The 20,179-nt window shown below is 39.6% G+C and overlaps 1 protein-coding gene across 7 annotated transcripts in view; it reads left to right on the top strand.

The window, feature by feature from the left end:
* The window catches only part of LOC133470906 (ephrin type-A receptor 7-like), a 361,573-nt gene that overhangs the window by 259,483 nt on the left and 81,911 nt on the right, over positions 1 to 20,179 (top strand). Inside the window, exon 4 of one of the 7 annotated variants that reach the window (XM_061759848.1) lies at positions 12,416 to 13,156. The exons of the other annotated variants lie outside the window; for them this stretch is intronic. Within the exon in view, the coding sequence (XP_061615832.1) occupies positions 12,416 to 12,513 (98 nt within the window). The 3' untranslated portion in view covers positions 12,514 to 13,156. Of the gene's footprint in view, positions 1 to 12,415; positions 13,157 to 20,179 lie in introns of those variants that run through there. 7 annotated transcript variants of the gene reach the window in all.

The following is a 20,179-nucleotide window of genomic DNA, read 5'->3' on the forward strand; positions in this document are numbered from 1 at the left end:
CACCTGCATCCTCGTTCACTCATGCACATAATTGTACACATATGCATGCAAACACAATTTCTTAGAACGGTACATTTGCATTCATGTATTCCACACATGCATGTTGATATGCACGGATCCAAATCAAACCACACACTGTACAATATTCGGGATAAAACCATGGCTCATGTGCATTACGTAGCCATTACCCACCCATCTGTTTCTGTTGCCCCAGCTCAGACATACACATGCTTTGTTGTGATGTACGATTATGCAGAGTTCTGCAAATATCTAGTAGCCCTCACACTGATGAAACAACCCAGAATCCCAAAGAAAAAATGGACAGATTTATTAGCACCTTAAGCACTCACACATCACTGAGTAAAACACATTAAAACCAAACACGCATTTTGGATTAGACAATTTCTGTACACATTACTAAAATAGTTTTTGCCTTTTTTTTTTTTTTTTTTTGCACATTTTGCTGTGTCACTTGGTGTTTTTTCTGTCTGCAGTGTTTTTACATCCTTTTACGTTTCCTGTTTCTTGCACACTAATACATGCGCATTCACAGAGTGGGCACAGTAGGGAGTGATTGGCATCCTGAGGTGTGTGTTATGGGTGACATTTCCACTGTGATGCTGTGTGCGTGCGTGCGTGCGTGCGTGTGTGTGAGCGACAGTGCGACTGATGAGTGAGTGTAGCATACCAATAATAATAGTATAGCTCAGCAATGCAACAGTTGAAGTTGATTCGACAAAAGTTTAGTTGGACATTATAAAAAAGAGCTTATAATGATTTTACGTTCCGACCGGACTTTTTTTTCTTTTTTTTTTTCTTTTTTTTTTTTATAAACATTTAACGCAATCTCCACACACAACCCCTCGGAAAAATAAAAAAAATACTAGGATTATTAGCAGTATTTAAATTGTTCCTTTTCCAAAAAACTGCAAAATATGCAACTTTTCTCATAAAATAAAAATGCATTACTTTTCATACTAAATTGAACTCAAATGCGATTACAACAAATACATTTTTCACGTTTTGAATCATGTGATCCTTCTCCCTTGAAGACACTTTGAATGATGTGAAAGGACAATAGTATATCTGTAACCACTGATCTGGCAGCCTTTCATTTGTCCATTCATCTCATTCTCTTATTATTTTACTCTCTGCTCCTTTGTTCAGCTTCTTAAAACAAAGTAAAGCTACTGTTGAAATTGTCATTTTACCTCACAGTCATCCACAATGCTGGACACACCATGAGCGAGCCTTTGCAGTACTACTGTGTGTATTTGCACAGTTTGAACAATCAGACTTGGGGGTGGGGGCATGGGGGATAAAGCACACATGTGCTAGTTTGTGTATATTTTGGCTTGGCAACAGCTTGTGCAAATGTACCACTAGTTTTGTACAAGAAATTACCGGATGAGTGACTTAGGCCCAACATGAATGTGCAAACACAATATGCAAAAACATAAAGGACTCACCCCACTGGTTTTGTTGTTGTTTATGACTGGTGGCTCGTATCAATTTGCTTTTATGTCCTTAATATTTAATGTGTCTAATGTATAATGATGAAACTCATACAAGTGATGCTCATTTAATTGCTGATGTAATAGATTTTGTTTGTTGTGTGTGTTTTTGCACTGACAAGCCACATGACATCCACACACGATCAATCGTGTTTGTTTGGTGCCGACTCTGATGGATGGCGTATTTATGAAGCCCCTGTCCATGATTAAGGAGTGCAAGTATCATCCAGTTAGACAAAGGGAAGGATTGGTGGATTAAATAGAGGACAGACAAAAGAACAGTGTATGGAGGGAATGATGGATGACTCTCGGGAAGGATGACATGCAGGGATTTAGGGAAGGAAGGGATGAGAAAAACGGGGCTGCCTGCTTGGAGCGGAAGGTCAGAGTCAGCAGGAAGCGTTGGGCTCCAGCAAGCCACTTAAATGCACACAATCACACACACATTCTTTTTCAATGATTCACAAACATTGAATAAAAAATGCACGAGTCAGCTCGCTATACGGGTTTCTTACTGACCAGTGAAGTCACACAACTCAGTCTTTCCCAGCCCAGTGCTTACACATTCACATGCGGGCAGGGTTTTTTATTGGTCTTCCCCCTACGCTGTGTCATTATTCTCATTTAGCACTTGCATAAATCTCGCACGCGTTTATGTGGCAGCAATAATAAACCAGACAGCGGTAGATAGGCAGGGAACTACCGAATGGAAAGATGGATGGACAGGAGGATGGCAGAATACTGCAAGTACTGAGAGATAGAAAGGGACATGTTTAATAGTCTGTAGATAAGATAAGATCTTTTCCATGACAATACAGAATGGAAGCAGACTGATGCTTTAGATAAGCCACTAGTCATTGGCTGAGTTTGCAGTGCCAAAGATCTGTCTTGTTTTCTTGGTTACTAACAGTAAGACCCGAAAACATGGTAGATATACAGTACATGGATATAGTGTACGTATACCTGTCCTGTTTGGCTGCTTGGTCAGGACAGTTTTTCCGTGCAACAGAGGAGTATTATATACTCCCTTTGCGGTTACTTATCTTGTGATGGATATTTATTGGAAAATGGAATCAGACAGAATGAGAGAAATGAGAGCACAGAGAAAAAAAAGTAACGAAAGAACACTAGCTTTATAAAACAGTGTATGACTACAACAACGTTACACGGGAGTCGGGCTCTATCTTACGCAGTAGTACTACTCCCTTTGAGGAAGGAATGCAATGAGTAGAAAATAGGAACCGACAAGAAGGGACAGAATAGGACAGGGATAGTGACCCTGACAAGGCAACTGCAGTGTGGTAGGAGTGGCCATGTCGTAGCTAAACACCTGTAGAAACTACTACTGTAGGCAAAAATCTGATTGTAAGAAAACAAACAGGTTTTACTTTAACTTTGCTGGTTTGAAGCGATATCACGGGATGTTTCTTGTATAACTTGGAACTTGTATATCATGGCTGTTGCTTTGAATAAGGGGAGCATGAGTAGCGGTTGTGTTAACAATATAGATTGTTTATTATTGTTCCATTTGTTTGTCAGACCAGGACAGTCAAACTTTGCTTAGGTTGCTCTATGTAAAATATTGATTCAAAGGAAGTGGCTGGCTCTTAGGGTGTGATTCCAAACAGATATCGTAGCTGTCTTTCAGTCTGCCAACCTGCCTGGCTATCACGACAGTGATGTCCTCTATCCGAATAGGACAAATTGACTTGGCCCCCGGGGCTGCCTGAGGGGACATTGCTGACTCCTCCTATACAGTCTTCACTGGCGGTCTACAGAAACAACTCTGCTAGCACATCTCACTTAAGCAACAGGGGTTATAGCACACACCGTTGTGCCATTTATCTAAGTAAATGGCAAAACTAGAGAATTTTAATGATCAATTACAGTGCATTTGGTTTCCCATGAAATTTGATGTGCCATCAGGAAATGATGTCATTTAATCCTTGGGGATAGGTGATTACATCAAAGCATTTTGATGGTCATATTTGCATGTGTGTCTTGAGAGAGTCATGTTAGTGACAGAAGCACTCTAGCGATGCGTCCATCTGTGCGGTTTGCACAACAGTTCCCTTGAGGGTCTTACATACTCACTGTTGGCACATAAGAAACCTTCACCTATAAACACTGGCATCAATAACTACTGTCTCTCTCTAAGTTTCTTTCTTTCTCTCTCGCTCGCCACTGACTGACCGTTGTTTATATGGCTGTAAAATTCAATTAGGCTGTAGGCAAGCAGGCCGGCCTGCATTACTGCCTGCCAGGGTGACATTTCATTTGCAATGAATCATGGGCCGGAGGAGGGCTGGGCAGGCGAGCAAAACAACACTTCTCCTGCGATCTTTCCACTTTTTCTCCTCCTTTTTTTCCATTCTTCCTGCGCTTTACTCCCACATCGTGTTACTGTGGTTCATTTCCCCTGCTGAGCTGTGACGAAAACTCTCATAGATTGCGCCTCTTATACAGTGGTTTTAAAAAGTCTGAACACCCTTTTTAACAAGTCTGAACACCCTTTTTCAAATTCAAGGTTTTTATTCTACTCATTTCAAAATGATGCACTATCAATGTGACCTATAACCTATACAAGTCAATTAATAACCATAAAAAAACTCATTGTGAGGGAGAGAGTTATTTTAAAAAAAAAATAATAATAATAAAATAACGTGTTTGTACAAGTGTGCACAACCTTTATTACTGGGTATGTGGCTCTGTTTAGAGTTAACCAATCACATTCAAATTCATGTTCTTTTTGAAGCCACCCTGACAAGTTTTCTTCTTGTCTCCTTATCAATTTTAGAGGGAGGTCCAGTTCTTGGTAATATTGGCCATATTTTCTCCACTTGATGGTGACTCTCTTCCATGGTATATTAAATATCTTGCAAATTCTTTTGTACCCTTCTCCTGACTGATGCCTTTGAACAATGAAATCCCTCTGATGTTGTGAAAGCTCTCTGCTGACCATGACCTGAGCTGTAAGATGTGACTACAAAAATGTCAGGAAAAGCCTACGTGAACAGCTTCATTTGGCGTTAATCAGAGGCATTTTAAATGATGGCAGGTGTGTGCTGACTCCCATTTAACGTAAGTTTGAACGTGAGTTGTTAATTCTGAACGGAGCCATATCCCCATTTTAGAAGACGATTTGCTCACTTGTGCAACCATATTATCTTAGTTTTTTTTTTTTTTTTTTTTTTTTTTCCCCCAATAGATTTGTAGAGGTTATAGGTTAAACCTTTTTACATCACAAAAACCTGGCATTTGAACACTTTTATATCTACTCAATTGCATGTTGTATGCATTCTAGCACGCTGCTTTGAATCTTTTCGTGTCCTTGTCTTACTATCATTTTAATCAGGAGTCTTGTATTGTCTCACTCGCTCCAGTAGGCTAACTCAGTTTGGTTTTTCGTATCAACCAAGGTCACGACCTCCATCTCTTGCTTTACATTTTCTGTCTTCCTGACAAGCACCAAGTGTGGTAGTGGCTCAGTTTGTGGGGCAATAGGTTCTAACGTTTAAATCCTGATGTCTAAAAATACAGAAATGAAGAAATATTAGTGTGCTTATTGAACAATGTCAAGGGGCTCTTAAGGAAAGGACCCAGAAACCTCTCAATCTCTTGCCTGTGTGTAAGGATTTGTATTTTGTAATGCATGCAAAAAGTGGAGTGGCGAGGTCAAAATGCAAAAAAATAAGTTTATTGACAATTGACTGATAATCAATGAGAGTATTTTTTTTTAGATGCGTGTCCATAATAAAGCATGTACACTCCCCTCCAAAAGTATGGGAACAGTGAAGCCAATTTTGTTATTTTTGCTGTAGACCTAAACCAATTTGTTTTAACATTAAACAGTATATATATATTAATGTTCACATACTTTTAATGCCGCTACCATAACGATATGTAGCTTGCTCGTGCTAGCACTAACATTTGCACCTAAACAGGCCGGCGTTCTGTCGATGCATGCTCTAAAGCTTCGGGAAAATTGCTTTGTGCACGTGAATCAATGTTGACAACAGCGAGCAAAGGAGACGATGCGCCCGTCGCGATACGCAATCCTATTGGTTGACGTCAAGGCACTATGTCGGAGGGTTGTCGTTCATTTGTCACACTACACAGAAAATATCCTAATGATCAAACATGCTAGACTTAATTTTGGTGTTGTAGGGCCAAATTGTTGGTTGTGGATTATGTCACACTACAAGAAGTATTGTCCTTCCCAATAAAATATATTGGGCCCGATCTGGGAAATTGCCGGCGATAGCAAATCGGACCAATAATGGGGCTAAAATCCTCAATTCTGATCCAGGCATAATACCACCACTGCCACTAGCCACTATGGTAGCTTGTGTTTGAATAGGGAAAATGTTCTGTCACACTCCCCAACATCACCACCCTCTACCCCGTTGACTGTTTCTAGAAGACCTCCTGGACCAAACAACAACGCGACACCAGAATATGCAAACCACTCATTTGGAAGAAGAATAGGAAGATAAAGTTGGAATTTGTTAGAAACTATCGAGACAAACCTCATAAATTCCGTGAGATTTTTGGACTGATGAGACAAAGATGAAGCTCTAACAACTCCAATAATTTTGGAGAAAGTGCATGGTGTGTTCACAGGGAGTATACAATCAGGCATTAGACATGTAGAAATGTTTTGAACATAAAAAAGAGAAATTGTTGTACCCCAGCTGCAAAAACCAGTCAGAATAGTTAGGATTCAGTGAGATTCCCCATTTCACCAAATTAAAATACATTAAGAGAGCAGAGAGAGGAAAAAAGTGGCTCCTCAACCCAAATACAGTTACTGTAGGTCCTATGTAGTTGTTTATTCTTTTTAACTTCTCATACATTACATCGAATCCAGTGATATATTTTCTCCTGTGTGTAACATCATCAGATGGTGAACAGATGACAAATTGCCTCCATGTGACACAAACCAATTAGAACCAATGGGAAATCTTTGAGTGTGCAGTAAAACTAATGCACAACGAACATCTCTGATAGGACAGTATATAAAAGTCTGTGCATAAACTGAGTATTTCACTGTAAATAATCTAAAGCAAAAGCTTCAGCTGTTACGAGCTTCAATTGTTATTTTTAGAAGTACAGTCATTTGCTTTGCATTTTTAAATTTAGTTCACGACTCACTTTACACTCTTAGCCAAGGAAACCCAACATATATGTTATCAATAATGCAACAGAATGGAAGAGCTCTAATATAATCTTTCTCTTATCCCTCAACTACTTACTTGAGTAGATTGAGATTGATTTAGATGAATTGGTTTGCATGGAACAAGAATAAAAGAACACCTTGCATTCATTATTAGTTTGTATGTTTGCATCTCCATGTCTTTTGTGTCATTTTGTCGGCATCTGATGAGATCGTTACTGATTTACGGCATGCTCTTTTCTATTCTTTTATCTAACATACAGAGCATTTTATTTCAATAGTGATGAAGCCATGATAATTATGGAGTCATTTGTGCAAGATAATTGGACGTTTATTACCATGTTTTATGGGAAATTGTACAGAATATAGCGAATATCAAGCTGTATTCAGATAGAGCACTTTCAGCAACGAGTGCTTTATGAATATGCGACTTTTAATCAGGTGTGTTTGATTTAGAGAAATACAGTTTAGACAAGGGTTCTTTTGTGTTTGTGAATTTTTGTCCATTTCCCTAAAAGAGACTTAATCAAGGTCACTGATGTAGGATGAAAGACAATCTTGCTTCTTGTCTATCACTGGCATTCAATGTTTGAGGAGTTTGAGATTAAAACCTAATATGGTCCATTTAGGTTGATTTCCAAATAGGTATATTATAATACTTCACAGTGCAAACAGAGCCCTGAGCTTGTTTACCCACACAATCCAATCTTGTGATAATGGGAGACAAAAGTGACACCCAAACCCAGGCACTGCATATTAAACAGAGCAGACTTCATGTGAACAACTGTTTTTGTTGAAAGTCACAGAAAGTTCTTTGCAAAGTAGCTGGAAGAGAGGAAGTGTAGAAAAAAAGCGAGCAGATAAAATGGTTTTTTTTTTTTCAAAATTCTGTGCGTCTGCAGATGAACACAAATAAAATAAGAGTTGCTATTTTTTGTTCTTAATGGTACCCAATTTTCCACAGCCTAGAACTGCTTCGTTGACAGGAGGGTCAGGAGGTTTCTTGATTGAATGGTTGTGTACGGTAGACATTTTTTATTATTAGAGAATCAGAGAATCATCTTTATTTGCCAAGTATGTCCAAAACACACAAGGAATTTGTCTCCGGTAGTTGGAGCCGCTCTAGTATAACAGACAGTCAATTTACAGAACACTTTGGAGACAGAAAGACATTGACAAAAAACAATTGTGCAAAAAGATGCAGAGTCCTCTAGCACTTAGAGCAGTTCGAATGACTAATATCGCAATAGTCCGGTGCAATGACCATTGTGCATTAGCGTTGTTGTTATGGTCTCACCAAGTGTATAACATGTAATGACACAGAATTGGCTACTAGCTGATGAGTGGTAGTCCATATTGTATTACCAGCCAAGGTGTTCTAGGGAGGGATGGCCACCATCTCAGTTTTCCGAGAAGACCAGCACAGGAAACCAACACACTCTGCTCCGTGTTATGTAATTCAGTAGGAAGAACACCTTGTCCTTTAGGTCCTTTTATATGCATGTTTTCACATGCTCTAACTCTCTGTGTGTGTGTGTGTGTGTGTGTGTGTGTGTGTTGGATTGTTCTCTGAAGTCTGGCATCTTTAACATTTTCATTTTACATTCTTGCTGATATGCTGCTTGAAGATAATAGCTTCTATAAGATTGCAGTTCAATCACGACGCACACAAACGTATGCATCACACTGGTCGTCGCCATTTTTTTTATTCTCTGTATGAATGCCCCACAAATGTACACAAACATACATGCTCTTGCACTAAATGACGACAGTAAATCCAGTTTGGGGATGAGCCCCATAGGGAATGTGATCTTTATTTAAATCCATTTGTCTGCACTCATACCTAATCTCCTCCAGCAGAAAGGCGGAAATTCTCCGCTGTACCCTGCTCACTGATGTGATTTACTCCAGGTGGGGGTGCAAAAACTGGATGGAGGGATGAAGGGGTGGTGCTAAAAGTGAATGATGGGAGATGGATAGGATGCTGGGAAACCTTATCCATCTTTGCAAAGGTGGTGGACATAAAAAGCTGCAAATGAATGACCATGGGGGTTGCACAAATCCCCTGGGTAAGAATACTTCATGGCTGTGCATTTCTGGTCCTGTTTAAGTGTGGGTTCAAAATACTGTGGACTTCCATCTGGTACGCGGCAGTGCTAGTGATTAAGCACTACGTTGGAGCACTAATGGAAGCAGTTTTACTTATATCCGATGAGAAAATGAACATATATGTTCTAAAGTCTCATTAAAACACTGAATTTGTTGAATTTAAATCTCCTATCATCTGTGACACAAAAGGTGCCTTTGCATCTGCAGTTCATGCACATGACTATTCAATTTAGATGCACTATTGACATCAATAATCTCGTGTGGCAACTAACAATTATTTTGATAATTTGTTGAGGATTTTTCAAATAATCAGTGAATGAGATTAGAAAAAATGCCATGCCTTTATTAAAAAAGGGACATAATTTCAAATCGACAGTGCAGAAAATGTACAAACATGAATTGATTATGATTCACTATTTGAATAATAAAAATGCCCGATTATGATGCAGTGCCACTCTAAACCACTGCAAACTACAAGCACAATATTTTTTGGTAAGTAATATCCTGAGCATTATCTTCGTTCTAATCATTTCATTTGATCACGTCTGGTTACCTAATTGTGTGTCAAAGTTTATCAAGCTGACAGATTGGCAATTAAGGCATTAGTTCTAAAAGATAAGACGACAATTATTTTTAGATGTTTTTATAGATTTAAACATTGAAGTTGGTGATGCATGTGTCACTTAAAACAACATTTCTACATCAGTGGGTCATGGCATGAAATATATCCTATCACTCTAGAAGGAATATTTTTTGAAAGTGGCACTGAAGTGACAACAGGAAGCAGAGCTAGAAGTGACGGAAATGAAGATGTTGAGGTTCTCTCGAGGAGTGAGCTGGTTGGATAAAATTAGAAATGAGCTCATCAGAGGGACGGACGGCCAAGGTTAGATGTTTTGGAGACAAAGTTAGAGAGAGCAGACTTCGATGGTTTGGACATGTCCAGTGGAGAGAGAGTGAGTATATTGGTAGAAGGATGATAAGGATGGAGCTGCCAGGCAAGAGAGCTAGAGGAAGACCAAAGAGAAGGTTGAAGGATGTCGTGAGGGAAGACATGAAGGCAGTTGGTGTTAGAGAGGAGGATTCAGGAGATAGGCTTACACGGAAAAGGATGACACGCTGTGGTGACCCCTAATGGGACAACCCGAAAGGAAAAGAAGACGACTCTCCAAGGAATATTTGGTGCAAATGCGTACTGGAGATTTCGGAATCTGTTACTTGACATTTAGAAAATTCAAACACCTCACATTACTTACTCGCCAGTCCAGGTCATTTCATTATGCAACTTTAAAAAGTAAAAACATCAAGCCTTTAAGTACCTCTCAGGCAACCATAGGAGACTATTAGTACCAGTACTACATTAGTCTTGCATCATTCAGTTGCACCAAAGGTCATAGCTGTGGTTGGATGTGGTCAAGGTCACACAATGCGCAAAGCATCTCTCAATGATGTGAAGGAGGTAATTGAAATCGGCTGCGTCCCACACAGACACAAAGAGTGCCTTTGTACTGTATGTCAGGGTCAGCGTGACAACGCATTACTATGGCTGCGATGAGAACGACTTGTTACGCCATTCCGCTGACAAGTAACTGCACTTACATGAAGCCTAACTCATTCTGATGTGTGCATCGGGCATTCGAAGATGTTTATATGGGCATTTATTGTCTCCTGCGTGGCAATATAACAGTCTATGACAAATGACAAAGGTGTCAATAATGCTTTGATGCACATTCTTATAAGGTGCACTGAGGTCTTGCGTGATCTATTAAAATCTCACGAGACTTCATGCATGCCACTCAGTTAAAGATCTTTTAGATGTTTCCAAATAGTACGAGCTGTCAAATGAAAACCATAAATTTCGACATCTCCAAGTTTCTTTCTAAATGTAAATAAAACACTAAAGTATTTTTAGATAAAAACAAAATGCACAAAGTCCATGTTTTTTTGGGACACAAGATATAATTCATACAAGTTACTAGGAAAAACTTAAATCCCATAAAATGTGAAGTAAACTGCTTTCTGCAATTGTTTTCTTTATCCCAACCACATTATTGCAGTTTTTCTGTTTCACTGATCAACACTCTGTTAATGGGTTTATATACAAGAAAAGTCAAAATACAGATTAAAAAAAATAAATGTGCCTGTTTAATACAATCGTGACCAATCAGAAAGGTCGAATTTTTAAAATTTTATATTTTTGTGATTTTTCCCCAGAATATCTTGTATGTATTTGCAGCTTTATTGGATAAGTCAGTGATTTTCACCTCAATCATATTCCTTTATGCGGGGTGCTCTGCAGCTCAAATTAAAGTCGGATCAGTGCCCAGGGTGTCAGTGTGTTTTTCATTCTGGATTTCTCAGATATTCCGCATCGCCAGGCAGCGTTAGAAAGATGATTTCTATTGCTCCTACCCACCCTTAAAGTGTTGGCCCCTAAAAGTCCCTTCTCACCCTTTTTCTCCCCTCTCTTTCCTTTGCTTGCTCATCTTTGGTGCAACTTTCTCACTTAGCTACTCTTCTTCACTTTTCACCACTTCTTTCTCAAAGACAAAAGAGAAGTTTTCCTCTCCTGTCAGAGGGATTGGATCGATCCATCCTCAACCCTCCTGCCAGTGTCTCAGACTGCTGGGCCAAACCATTAAACTCTGCATGGGGGAGGGGGAATTACATCCTACTTCTCGCGGAAATCTCCTTGACATGACTTCTCCTGCTTCCCCATTGTTCCCTCAAGCTCTGATACCTTCTGAATCTCCGTTGTGTAAGCTTGATCCTTTTCTTTGATCGATACCTTTGCTAGCTCGCCACTTTTCTCTCAGCTTGTCGCAGCATCGCTTTGTGTGCCCTTGTGTCCTTCGCTTGTGGCATGTGTTTGGAAAGTGTCCATTCTGAAAACCTACAGGAAAAGAATGCCAATTATGATACTTTTGGCTCCAAGCTGCTCAGTCTGTTTGAACATACTGTACATGCATCTTTGGTAAGTGACTCGAATGTAAACAGCAACTACCCTTCAACACCTAAAGTTTGTGTGTGTGTTTGATGCTGCACCCAGGAAAAGCCCACCCCCTGATAGGGTCAGTCAATACACAGTGTGAGAAAGGCAATAACCCCAGTGGCAAACCTCTTACCTCAAATCTCTACCCTCCCTCTCTTTATCTCTCTATCTCTGTTTTCCACCCTCTTTGTCTGTCTCTCTCTCTCTCTTGCATTCCCCCTAATGTGTGCCTATGACCCTGGCAAAACCCCCCACCCACACCCCACTCCGCCCACCCTCCCCATAACTACCCATGTAATAACCCTGGTAAAGTCTACCAAACCAAACAAACACTGAGGGGAAAACGAGAGCAAATCAGGAGCCACTCTCACAGTGGCTTCCTGGTGCATCAGAGGGGTAACAGTAGCGCCAGGATTTAGACACTTGTCCCTTTATGACAGATGTCACCCAATCAGGACATTACCTGCTTGCATGCATTTATGTGCATCGCTGCATTTACACAGCTGTTGCGGTTCAGCATAGTGGGATAATTGGATGAATGGGGAGATCAGCGACAAGTGATATATTCTTTAAAGGCGACATGCATATTGGTCACCAATTAAAACATTCCCATGTTTCTTAAAGGCTTTTCACCTATGGTACCATCTCGGAAGACTGCAAAATTCATAGGTCAACTTCAACCCCTGCATCCCTCATCTGTACCTTACACACAAGATAGCTAACAGATAAAAATCTGGAAAAAAAGCTGGTTTAGATGGCCAGTGTGCATGGGGCTAGTGAAGGATACAGTAGAGTCGGTTGAGACATGGCCAAGCCGTCTGGAGAGACCATGCGCGTGAGCAGCATGTGAGGAGGCTACAATTGCATCCACAAACCACAAGACTAGGATCGCAACAATCGTTAAATTGATAACACTCAATAATTAAAAACTGTTAGCGACGTACAGTCTTTTATTATCGATTCATTGTGTCGTGCGATTATTATGTCGTGCTGCTTTTTCTGTGCTTTGTATTGGAGAGTGTGCTGTTGCTGCTGTGTGGGCCTTAGCCTCTTAGGGGCAGTGTGGTGTATGCATGCAGATAGCACAATTTCATCAGATAAAAGACCAGAAGAAGAAAGTCATGGTTGAACTGTATAAAAAAAAAAAAAACTCTTAACGCTAATTTTTGTGACCCCATCAATACGGTTTTCCATTGATTGTTTGCATTAAGCTGGTGATGTTATTAAAATGAAGTACTGTACTGTATACGTTGTATAGAAATATGGAACATAGGTAATAGTTTTTGTTGTTTGTTTTACAACCAACTTTAACTGGAGTGTCAATAAACAGTTTAAAGCAATCAAAGTTTGACTCCGGGGAACTGAATGAATCACCTTCAAATGTTACTGTTGTGAAATGTGACTAGAGTGAAGACACTGAGTAAGGAGTGAGGCAGGACGGATTGTGTCCAGACTACCAACTTGTAACAATGTCATTTTTAGGGTAGTCGTACGTTTTTGAGTAGATCTGTATATGCTTGGCAGTTTTTTCCTTTTTATCAATTATAGTTCTGACATCTCAGGTCCCTTTAAACAAAACAAAATACCTACTTCTGTGTACCTAAGAAAACAAAAACTATATTTGGGAGATATTATAGGCTAGATCCCACATTTGCATGTTTTTGTGTGTTGGTCTATGACCTATTGTAAAGCAGTTTGGCATGTTTTTTCCAACATTATTATTATTATTATTCTTTATAATTTATTACTTTAATAGCACTGGCATATAAATGCAACAACCTGTTTGTGCACTTTTGTGCAATATAACCTATGACTTTTGTGTGACAATTTGAAATAATGTCCTGTTTGTAAATAAACGCTTGGAAAATATTTTTTAATTCGATTAATAGAGCAATCGACAAAATAATTGACCGATTAATCAATTATAAAAATAAGTTGGTTGCATCCCTACACTAGACAATATAAAGTGTGTTCCCCTAATTACAGATACTCTTTTCACTCTACTCAGATACATTTCAGCAAAATTAGGCAATGTCCCTGTAAACTTTTATGCATTTACCCTGAAGAACAACCCTTAAGTATACAGCGGCTGAAATAAGTATTTAACACATCACCCTTTTTCTCATTAAATATATTTACAAAAGGGCTATTGGCATGGACATTTCACCAGATGTTGGGAATAATCCAAGTAATCCATACATACAAAGAAAGTACAACAAATAAGATCAGAAATTAAGTTGTGTGTAAAAATGTGAAATGACAGAGGGAAAAAGTATCGAACACATGAAGAGAGGGAGGTGCAAATAGGCATGGAAAGCCAAGACAACACCTAAAATCTATCAATAATCAAACAGCAATTCAGCCCCTTGTCAGTGCAAAAGAATATCAGGTGGTTCAGTCTCATTGCCGAGGTGTGAGTCAAGACACATCTCATGATGGGTAAGAGCAAAGAGCTGTCTCAAGACCATCGCAAATTAATTGTTGCAAAACATACTAGCATTGGTTACAGGCACATATCTAAGCTTCTGAACGTTCTAGTGAGCACGGTTGGGGCCATAATACGTAAGTGGAAAACCAATCATACCACCATATTTGCCTCGATCAGGTGCTCCTTGCAAGATTTCAGACAGAGGATTGCAAAGAATAATCAGAAAAGTTGTCCAAGAGCAAAGTACCACCTGTGGAAAGCTTCAAAAGACCTGGAATTAGCAGGTACTGTTGTCACAAGGAAAACAGTGACTAATGTACTCCGCCGCCATGGCCTGTATGCACGCTCACAGCACGCAAGACCCCATTGCTGCCATAAAAGTATGTCAAAGCTCGTTTAAAGTTTGCTGAACAACATTTGGACAAGTAAGGTAAATACTGGGAGAATATAGTCTGGTCGGATTGGATGCCATAATGCAGACCACGTTTGGAGGAGAAATGGCACTGCACATCACCCTAAAAACACCATACCAACAGTGAAGTTTGGAGGTGGGAACATGATGGTGTGGTACTGGTAAACTTCACATTATTGACGGAAGGATGAATAGGCAAATGTACCGAGACATTCTTGATAAAAATATGCTGCCATCTACAAGAATGATGAAAATGAAACGAGGGTGGACATTTCAGCAGGATAATGATCCAAAACATATTGCCAAAGAAACTCTCAATTGATTTCAAAGAACAAAAATAAAGCTGCAAGAATGGCCGAGCCAATCACCTGACTTGAATCCAATTGAAAATCTATGGAAAGAACTGAAACTCAAGGTCAATAAAATATGCCCACGGAACCTTCAAGATTTGAAGACTACTTATCTGGAGGAATGGGCCAAAATCACACCAGAGCATTGCATGTAACTAGTTTCTCCATACAGGAAGCTGTCATTGCAAACAAAGGCTTTTGTACAAATTATTAAATAAATACCAGTTGGCGTGTTCAATGCTTTTTCCCTGTGTCATTTCACATTATTACACACGCCTAAATTTCTGAGTTTATTTGTTCTACTTTCTTTGTATATATGGATTACTAGGGTTGTTCCCAACATCTGGTGAAATTTTCACGTCATTAGCACCTTTAGTAATATATTTGAGGACAATGGTGACGTGTTAAATACTTATTTCAGCCGCTGTATTTAGGGTTGAAGTTCAGGGCCAGTCAGATTCTTCTACACCAAAGTGACCCCAAACGCTTACACACACCAAAATGCCCCCACAAAATTGGAAACCTACAATTGTCCAACATATCTTGGAAAGTGTTCATATTAAGATCCTCAACAACATTTCTTCCTTGTTCCATCCACCACTTTTCAACAAGGTTTGGTGCATTTTTGTTCATTAGATTTTTCGGAGGCACAATTCCAAATGTTTTCCTATAGCAACGTTTGAAAAAGTTAATTAAAACGTCAAAGCTTTTTTTGGCACAGTACTGTCTGTCCCAGTACTTTTGTCCATATAGTGTACTCTCACTCGTCATGCAGTGGTCTTTGTATTGTTGACTTCTCTTGTCTGTTTGTGTGTATTGTGGTGTTGGATTTGTTTTTTCCGCAAACCCTCAAGAACTCTGGAATCCTGCCGACCAGCTCCCCAATGTCACATTTGTCACTTTGTCATTTGTCATTCTCCACTCTCCACGGCTGGCTGCCTTTATCGTGTGAATGTGTGCGCGTGGTTGTGTATGTGTGTGTTTGTCTGGACACAACACAGCTGCAGTCCTCATTCTGGCCTCATTACTACACACTTCACCCCTTTGTCTCCTCACATAATCGCACTCGCCCTCCCTTCCTCCCGTCACTCTTCTCTGACTTCTCAGGGTTGGTCTCCAGTTCTCAGCATGATTTTTCGACTTGACTAATCCGATAATTATGTCCCCTCCTTTTCCAGTCTCGTAGTGATATCTGGGTTTGTCTGTAGTGGTCCATGAGTTCTGGAATGAAGAATAAAAGGAAATCGTCATGGGAATGCGTTTCATCTGTAAAGTGTGTTTAGTACAATTTTAGTAGATTAAATGACATAGTATTATTACATAAACTCCATTTCTCAGACCTGAATAATGTCCATGCTGAGTATTAACAAAATTGCATTCCTAGAGATACTCTTTGGATCAAAACCAAAGTTTTGATGACTTTGGTCCTGTATATATATTGCAACTATAATATCTGTCGACCACATTTTAATTCAGCCAAACTCAGTACTGTATAGTCACTTAATCACCAAATTGTGCTTATTGGGGATATATTAATTAAACTTGAGACATGCTAGACAAATTCATATTGTGCTGAAATGGGAATGAATGGAATATTGCATAAGCAACTCAACTATAGATGTTATTGCTGTCCAACAAATTCACCATTTATGGTTAAAGTGGAGAACTGTACCAATGCTTTGTATTTTCTTGTTAACTTTGTCTTTAAGAGGCCTACTTCTTTTCTTTCTTTCTTATTGAATATTGGCATGCGTGTGCCTACGTAGCATTTATCGCATTAGCATGATGATGAAATTGTGTAGCAATCCTCGGGAAAACAGCCAATCCGGGAATTGTACAAAAAAAGAAATAAAGAGCTGCTAAAAGAAAAGTATTCCTTATAGACACACAAATGTCTGATGTGCTCCTATATCTCATCCTATGGCACGAAACTACCCTTGAGGCAGTTAGTTTAAGCAAAACTGTATGTGCACACGCGAGGCATGTTGCACTTACAGCTGAACCTTGCACACACGCAGACTGCCATGTGGCATACAGAGAACGCTCCACATGCTAAAGATTAGCATGCATGCATGGCTGGGGAATCGCTGCACCTCCTCCACATATCCTTGATATTCCAATTATCCAGATGTAACCAAATCCACATCCGTGCTTAAAAAAAGGAAGTGAACCTACATGTCAATTTTACATATTATGTAGTCCCATGACAAGTGTTGTGTATTCTCAGCATTGTCATCTAAGGCCTCCTCACAACTGTCATGGTCCCTTTACCGCGCCACCAATATATTTCCAGGAAGCTCGCCATCATTAGCGCCTCCCTCAAGGGAGCCTCGTGCAAGGGAAAAACAATAACATTTGAACATTTGTTTGACAGTGGATGATGCAGAATTCCTATTCCACTCAATTTGGGGAATCAAACAGCCATCAAGACCCGTTACTAGGCGCGGGATGTGACTCTGGGCCGCAATTCTATTCTTGTAACACATGCAGATCTTCCTTCCATTCATTTACGAGGCGGCATTATCACGTATTTTCCTCCGAGGCCGCATTTTTAAGCATAACAAAAGAGAGGCCGTCGTCTTTGTGATTTATTTTGCTCCAATGATTGGCTTTGCATTTAATCAGTAACCAAGAGATGGTGAGGGCGATTGCGTCGCTGTTGCAGTGACAGCGGCACCATTAAGCTCTGGCTTTGTATGAATAAGCTTGGCTGTCGTGTAGGTGTGAGTGTGAGCGCAAGGTTTATAGACCATGTTAAATGTCCCTGGCATGTGAGCCATGTCTTATGGCCTCGGTCTGTCTGTCTGCCTTTCTGTCTGATTGGTGCGGCACAGCACCATCAAAGCGTGAAGATAACAGTGGCACTAGTCAAGGGCACACTCATCTGTCTCTCTGTCTTCCTCCTCCTGTATAGATTGCTATCTTCCTCATGCTGCATCCCTCATCTCAGCGCACCCATCAGTTTCTTTCTATACTCACATTGTCATTTTTTCATCGCCCTTTTTGTTAGTCCTTTTTTTTTGCATATTTATCACTCGCTTCTGCTCTAATGAAATCCGTACTCACTATGCTTTTGCCCTTCCGTTAAAGCAACTGTATGTAATTATAATATCACCTCATCATTTGATGATATACTGGCATGGCATAAGGACAATATCGCTGTCATTGGAGGCCCTTGGGTCAGCGGTGAGTTGTGATAAGGTGTGAGAAAAATCGGACTCTATCGAGCATCAGTTTTAAAAGAAGACAATGTAACACAACACAAGAGATGAACATTTTGTTTGGGGAGCCACAGAGTAACTGATTCTTATTGTTGCTTTTTTAAATTACTATTCTATTTATTTATTTTAATTTTGGTGATTACCACTATCTTTGTATTCCACACTGTGGTTTTAAACACATTCAACTTCACAACTCGGGCGAGCCCTGGGGAAGAAACCTCCGCCAAGGTTATCAACATGCAGATGCTTACCATATCTAATGACTTCATTGGAATAATTACTCTTTCAAAACCAACGATACGTTGGAAAAACAAACCATTGCATAGGTAGTAAATCCTTATTCCTACTTTAAGCTATTCTGTTGTTTTCTCCTTAGCTAAATTGTTGTTCACTTGCTAAAGCACACTGGGCCTCATTCGATAATAAATGCATAAAAATGTTCTTGCTCTGCGCACAAATTCAGCGCATACGCAAAATGACTGTCGGATTCATCATTTGCTTACAAACCAATCATTTTTCTTACCACTGTGCATATGTTAATGAATCAGAATTCATTCTAAATGGCGGGCTCGTGTCTGTGAGCTGCAGTTTGCATTACCTGTGCCCTTATTTGCCTATAAAAGGGCATCTGTTTAATGTATACACCTAAATGGTGAGAAATGGCCCCAAAACTTTCATAACTTGTTTTCCTCTTTATCCTATTTTAATAGGTTGGTATCACTGGAACGCTTGCTGAACACAGAAAATGACGACACTTTCTTTTTTCTTTTTCTTTTCTAATTTAATTCCAAAGTTAAATTAGAGATGTGGCACTCAAAACATGCATAAAGAAAAAAAAACAATTGAAGAGCTGAGAATGAACAAACACTGCATAACACTGCATAAATTGTCAAAATATTTGTAACGAATAAAAACAGCTCAGCAAAACGCAATTGTACTTGATAAAATTCATGAAAAAACAGCATTTGAAGTGATAGAAAATTGATGAGCCATATTCCAGTCAGACACAAGCGACCACGTTAGCGGCGGGTTCAATAAAATGTGTGTGCGAATCGATCAATTTGCATCACATTTTGCTGAATTACAGAAAATTATAGTTATCATTAAAATGTTCATAGGGATTTGAAAGAATAACTTCACCTCTGATGTTCTGACGGTCATTTGTCAACTGGAAATTTGGGGAAATGTTGTTTGAGATTTTTAGCGTGTCGACTCGTCAATATGAAAACTTTGAAGCCTGGGATTAACTAGAAGATGCGAGTGGTCTGATCACTGTTCAGGTTTTGCCATCAAAACTCGTGTCTACTCGCGCAACCTCTTTGTTGTGTGGACACTGCTAACAGCCTGCCAATGGCCGATACACACATAATTACACTAGACATACAGCACATATTAGAACTTGAACGGAATGAGAGTGATGGGAAGTGTCCATTTCACGGTTGTTTAGGACACGGTTGTTTCAGTTGATATCTTTACAGTTTTTAAAAATGACTGTCGTTTCAATACATTGTGCATCATGGGTAAAAGATGTGTTAAATGTCTTTTTCGAAAGCTGATCCTGCATTATTCGGTCAGAGAGGTTGTAAATTTATTTGCAGAGTACGCAAATTCAAATACAAACATATTGAAGGATCACAGATGTCATTTGTGCATACGCACGGTTAGTGAATGAGGCGTATTGGCTGTACTGTGCGTGTGTTATTTGTAGCCTCACATTTGCGGGATTACGTCATGGTTTCCTGTGGGCCTTCAGTAATAATCATAATGTGTTATATTATTGATCCATAAAGGGAATTTCCATTTACAGGCCAAAGGTCAGGGTTAGCTCAAACCGACCAGAGAGCATTTTGAGTGTGTGGGAGCAATCCACTTACCCGTTTGGCTTTTGAGGAAGTATTGACAGATTGATCTATTCACGTGTGGGTTATTGTGCGAAAGTTGTCAATTTGATGGAAGTGCGGCATCTCCTGCAGAGAA

This window comes from Phyllopteryx taeniolatus, chromosome 21 (assembly GCF_024500385.1).
Source record: "Phyllopteryx taeniolatus isolate TA_2022b chromosome 21, UOR_Ptae_1.2, whole genome shotgun sequence".
NCBI classification, from domain to species: Eukaryota; Metazoa; Chordata; class Actinopteri; order Syngnathiformes; family Syngnathidae; genus Phyllopteryx; species Phyllopteryx taeniolatus.